The 6001-nt window shown below is 48.9% G+C and overlaps 1 protein-coding gene across 1 annotated transcript in view; it reads left to right on the top strand.

Annotated features, from left to right (window-relative positions):
- Nucleotides 1-5995, top strand: part of PDCD11 (programmed cell death 11) — a 39990-nt gene extending 33995 nt beyond the window's left edge. The window contains exons 32-36 of the mRNA XM_006021290.2: nt 719-969; nt 1753-1921; nt 3347-3500; nt 3654-3819; nt 5262-5995. Coding sequence (XP_006021352.1) covers nt 719-969; nt 1753-1921; nt 3347-3500; nt 3654-3819; nt 5262-5433 — 912 coding nt within the window. The 3' untranslated portion in view covers nt 5434-5995. The remainder of the gene's footprint in view (nt 1-718; nt 970-1752; nt 1922-3346; nt 3501-3653; nt 3820-5261) is intronic.
- The last annotated feature ends 6 nt before the right edge of the window (nt 5996-6001 follow it).

A 6001-nucleotide genomic window follows, 5' to 3' on the forward strand; every position in this document is an offset into this window, starting at 1 on the left:
GGGGGGGGGGAAGGGGTCCTAGATGAGCAGTTTGGGAGCATTGAAACCAAATTTTATGACATACTTCAGTGTTACCAAAGCCTTTTGCTTTGGGAAAAAATGATGCCCAAATCTGCTGTGCAGAGCAGATAGTGCAGATGGATGCTGGATGAGCTGAACTTCATTCTTGCAGCCCTGGCTTCCTGCAAGCTCTGCCACTGCAGCTGCGAGCCAGCCACAACCCATGCCTTTCTACCAACACCTTTCAGTCTTGACCTGTGGCACTACCAATCCCTCCATTCCTGGCTTTTCTTGAAGAGAAGTCTACACTTATTGCTGAGGCAGTGAGTATGAGTGTTGCTGGAAACCGTAGGTTGTGAGATGAGAGAGAGAGAGGCTGGAATTGCTAGTGAACGCTGTGAAAGGGTGATCTCTGGGATCTGAGGTGCAAAGCTAGTGTTCACCCCTAATAGGTTTAATTCAGAAAAACCAATATTCTTCCTTGTGATGCTCTTCTGCTCAGACATTGTGCCTGGGTGGCAAGCAACCTGTTCTTCCTTCCTTTTCCTCTCAAAGTAGGAGTCCAGTCTCTTGTAGATAAGCCACTCGGCTCCTCAAAATGCCCAGCCTTGGGCCAAGGTTGTCTGGCTGTCTTGCATGTCACACCATTCTAACTCTAGATAACCCTGGAGTAATGCTGCTACTGCCTGTTTTCAAACCCCTCTCCTTGCCTTTTCAGCTGAAGAAGCAAACCAAGAAGGAGAGAGAGCTGGAGAAACAGAGAGTGGAAAAGGAGCTCTGCAAAATAGAAACTGCCTTGATGGACCCCACCCGGCAGCCCCAGAGTGCGGATGACTTTGACCGCCTGGTGCTCAGCAACCCCAACAGCTCCATCCTGTGGCTGCAGTACATGGCTTTCCATCTCCAGGCCACCGAGATCGAGAAGGCCCGCGCTGTGGCCGAAAGGGCGCTCAAAACCATCTCCTTCAGGTAGAAAGCTTCTCCTCCTCCACATGCCTCCTAGATGACAGCATCCTGATCTATGTGGGTCAGCAATTCCTGAATATTCCCCGTGGGCTGCCTTCAGAAATGGAATGGAGTGGGGGTGCCAGTAATCTTCATAGCAGATCAGCTTTGCTGACCCCATACAGTTGGAGGGCTGCCACTCTCAGCTCACTCTGCTTTGCATTAGGATTAAAGACTGAAGTTGAATCTCTCTGTTGGCTTTGGCTGGCTGCAGCCCAGCAGCCATTGCCTGCTACGATCCCATTAGATCTGAAAAGTAAGCAGTGCCTGATCTGGGATGAAGTACTGCCAGGGCAATACACCAGAAGGATCAAGCAGATGCTGCAGAGAGCCGCACTGGTAATTCTGGAGGCGCTGGCTCTGTACTTGGCAGCACTGAGCATATTCCCCAGCCTGGTACTAGACAGTGCCATGCTGCTGTAGGGAGACCTACAGCTCTCCTGGCTTTCTGTAAGAAGCATTTCCTTTGGTATTGTGATGCACGGCAACCTGAACATTTACATTTTGTCTCCATAAAATTGCCCCTGCAGTTCAGTTTGGCTACATAGTTTTCACTTTCCGCCACTGTTGTATTATTCTGCACCCTAAAGCCATTGCTGCGCTGTAGCCCTGATGCCACCTGGTTTTCAATGGTGCTCTGTAGTCCCTTACTCAGCTTGTCAGGTGTGGTGAGGCTCGACTCATGTTGAAGTGGCTTGAATTCCTCTGCCAGGAGACTGAAACGGGTTGGCTCTGCTTCACTTTAAGGGAGGAGCAGGAGAAACTGAATGTGTGGGGAGCTATGCTGAACCTGGAGAACATGTATGGTACTGAGGAGACGCTGATGAAGGTCTTTGAGAGAGCTGTTCAGTACAACGAGCCCCTGAAGGTCTTCCAGCATTTGGCAGACATCTACACCAACTCTGAGAAGCAGAAGGTAGGTGTGTGGGGCCACTGTTGGTCCAGCGTGGTAGGAGTTAGGGTCATAGCTCCTCACTGACCAAGTCAGGAAACCGCTTTTCAGCGCAGTCAGACCAGGCTCCTTGCCCAGTGTGAGTGATTGCAAACCAGAGCAAATTCTTTGGGCTAGGCTTGGGAGACCTGTTGGAAGAGGGGAGGGGGTGCTCATTTCTTATGTGGATCTCGTGGCCAGCATGACCTCCTGTCCATTTGTCTAAAATGTATCCTGGGTTGTGAGCTGGTAATTGCTGTTAGACCACAGGCACTGTTAGAGGCATTGATGCCAAAGCTTTCTCTGACAAATCAGGTATTTGTACATTTTGCCTTGTTCGCAACATGTTTCAGTTATGGTAAAATTGCACCTGTATAATCATGTACATGTGTAAGGGTACATGAATTACACATGTACCTGCATGTCCAATTAAACGTGTTGCTTGTTCTGTACCAAGCATGAGGCCTTTGTTCTGCTTTCACATTTCTATGGGGTAACTTCTAATCCTTCCAGGTCTTCTAAGATTTTTGGGCAGTTTTTAGTAGTTAACTCTTTCTAGTCATCCTAACCAGGGTGCCACAGAGCTCCTGAGAGCATCCTGCTACTCTCTACCCTCTGTTACATAATTGGATCTTCTGCCTGTTGCTAAGCTTTGATTTCCGCCCCCTGCAGTCTGAATGCTGTGCCCTCGTTGAGAGGGTAGAAGGGCTGGTAGCACTGATGAGAATCAGACCTAGCGCAGGCAGGTACCAGGCATTCTTCCCAGACACTTGCGCCAATGCATTATAGTCTTGACTTTGAGTCTTTCTGTGAGCCTGTCCCTAGCAGTGCTTAACAAGTCTCCCAATAGGGTCTCATAGGCCTGAGACACCGAAGGAAATGACACCTCAGCTCAGCTGCTATGCTGGTGAAAAGTCCAGAAAGTTAGCTACCTGTGCTGTGCTTACTGTTTCGTCTGCAGTCGGGAGCAGGAGTGGCATTAGGGTACTGCACACTGTACAGTTGCACAGGACCTCAGCATGGCCAGCGGCCCCAAGGGCATTATGGTCCTAAGGGCATTATGGTCATGTGCTCGGCACATTGTCTATTAAAGAGTAAGGGCCTGGAACGTCCTTTGCGCGGGGTCTTCAAAAGCTAACCAACCCACACTGCCCCTGCTGCTAGTCAGGAGCTTTGGATGAAATCAGATCTGGGTTCTGGCCCTCACTTTGGTCATACATTGCTGTGTGAACTCTGGGAGGTTGCTTGACTGCTCTGAGCTCCACTTTTTATTTCAAAAAGGCTGGAGCAAATAATATTCTTCTCTCTAAACTCCTTAGAATTGCAAGGGCCAGAAGCTGCATGAGAGAGCATGGCTGGGTGGTCTAGCTGTGTGACTGACCTCTGCTTCCCTCCTTTGTATCTCCCCAGCAAGCCGAAGACCTGTACCACACGATGCTGAAGCGCTTCCGTCAGGAGAAATCGGTGTGGCTGAAGTATGCCACCTTCCTCCTGAAACGAGGCCAGGCCGAGGCCACGCACAGGCTCCTGGAACGTGCCCTCAAGGGGCTGCCAGTCAAAGAACGTGAGGACTTTCCCTCTCCCTTCAAACACCTGCACTCTCTTTCCGCTGCATCATCTTTCTTCTCTTCCCTCATGCACACTGCTTGTGTTTCTTGGGAGGCTTGGCTGATTCTTATTTTCTTCTGATGCTAGCAGGTGTCTCTTCTCTTTACAGATGTGGACGTGATTTCCAAGTTTGCTCAACTCGAGTTCCAGTTTGGGGACCCAGACCATGCCAAGGCTCTTTTTGAGAGCACACTCAGCAGTTATCCCAAACGCACTGACATCTGGTCCATCTACATAGACATGTTGATCAAACATGGCAGCCAGAAGGAAGTACGGTGAGTGCTGGCAAGGCAGAGGTATACAAGAGCGTGGGTACTCTGCAGCTGTAGGCAGTAAGGGAGGGATATTCCAAAATAGTGGAGAATCCATGTTACGTGAGAAATGGGGTTGGGTTGATTCTCATTGGAAAGGGGGACCTCCAGGTATATCTGCAGGGCAGAGGGGTCTCCCTGATTGTTTTCCAACCCTACGATTCTGTGATCTTTCCCAGTCTTGGTCATTTAGTCCAGGATGTTTTCCTGCCTAAACCATCCTGGATAAATGTGCATCTAATCTGCTCTTGAAAACTCTCGCTGATGGAGATCAGAGCACCTCCACAGGCCCATGGAGCCATGGTATTCAGCCCCTGGGGATCCTCATAGATTGGGAGATTTGGCAACGCAAGCGGTGGAAGCACCACATGACCAGTTCCAGCCCTGCCCAGGCCATTGCCCCACAACAGGATCAGGGCCAGGCCTGCCCTCCTGCATGTCCAGATTAGGGCCAGGCTGCTTCCTGACCACCCCACACATGCGGCCAAATTAGGGCCCAACAGGGATATTGAGTCCCCACCACATAACCCTGCATGCCAGATCAAGCTGTCCATCCAGCCCACAGGGTGAAAAGGTTGGACACCACTGGTCTAGGCAATCTGTCCTAGTGCTTAACTCATCAGAGTTAGGAAGTTCATCCTAATATCCATCCTAAGTCTTCCTCATTGCAGCGTAAGCCCATAAATATCACAACAGCATGTTCTAAATAAAAACAGAGGGCCTTTTGGAAATCCAGGAGTGGAAACATTTCAAGCTCTCTTTGTCCTGTGTAGATCACCATAGCTAGTAACTTACTGAGGAGGTTTTACTAAGCTGACTTGGGGAGCAAGAGACTACAACTCCAGTATTGCGCACTGACGCTTCAGACACTAGTGTAGCAGCTTGTTATTAAATGAATACTCTTCATTGCACTCTGCTGTTCTTACTGCTGGGAAACCTACTCTCCTGGGAGTAACACGTGCGCTGAGTGGTTCAGTGCTTCTTTGTGTTCAATGTAATAACGTAAAACAAAGGGATGGATCATTTTTTGCTCTCCCATTGTATGGAGAGGTTCCATTCACTAGCATTCAGAGTAAAGGCAGCAAAAGGAAATCCTCCTTCCCAAAACATGTAGTTGATCTGTGCCATTCACTGAGCTCAGGGTGAAGTACTGTGACTGGATTCTAGAGGAACAGCTACAATTGTCTCTCTAAGCAGAGGAAAAGGTTCCCTAGCTTTCTATTCCAAAGCATTGCTGACTTGAAGGGATTTCCTTCGCCAGGTACCAGTGGTCTGCAGCAGGTTGGGTGCATGTCCTGGTTTTCTTGACCTTTCTCTGTACTCTCCGCTGTTCGCAGGCAAGACTTCAGATTTGGGAGCCCAGGGCTGTGATTTCATGTTCTGAACAGGCTTTTGCTTCCTTGCAGGGATGTTTTTGAGCGGGTCATTCACCTAAGCCTGGCACCAAAGAAGATGAAGTTTTTCTTTAAACGCTACCTGGATTATGAGAAGAAATATGGCACAGCGGACACTATCCAGGCTGTGAAAGCTGCAGCACTGGGATATGTGGAGTCCAAGAGCTCCCTTGCTGAGAGTTAAGTCCCAAAGCAGAGGGACTTGATTACTGCTTCCAGTGGCTGTGTGAGCAGAAGGGATGCACAGAAATGGACTGCAGGTGTCCACAAACAGGGCCTCTTGTGAGAGCACCAGCAGCCAGCTGGACTGTCCGGGACCCCCTGAAGGCAGAAAGAACCTGCTGGCTGAAGAGAGGCCCTTGTTTGTGTTCATCGCTTACCCAGGAGTACAACTGACTTCCCATGTGCCACTGACTTTTGGATGTAGTTATTTAAATGCAGATTGTTTTATAAGCAATAGAAACAGCTACCCCTGCCTGTTCTGCTTTCCTATGGAAAACGTACATTTATTGACTCTTCATTTTTCAATACAATTGATAAGTCAGCCTCCCTTTAGAATTTTTCTTTTCCCTCCATCCTTTTTTCAATGCTGCCAAGAAGGTTCTCATGTCTCATCTACATTAGTGTTGTCAGAGATTGGTCTCTGGTGCCTTTTTGTTGCTGCCAGTCTTCTTGATTTGAGGCTTTTTTTTAAAGCCTACAGGTATTTAATTGAACTTGCTGAAAGTGTAAAATTGCTAATGATCCTGCTG

The sequence above is a fragment of the Alligator sinensis genome, unplaced genomic scaffold (assembly GCF_000455745.1).
Source record: "Alligator sinensis unplaced genomic scaffold, ASM45574v1 scaffold61_1, whole genome shotgun sequence".
Classification (NCBI taxonomy): domain Eukaryota; kingdom Metazoa; phylum Chordata; order Crocodylia; family Alligatoridae; genus Alligator; species Alligator sinensis.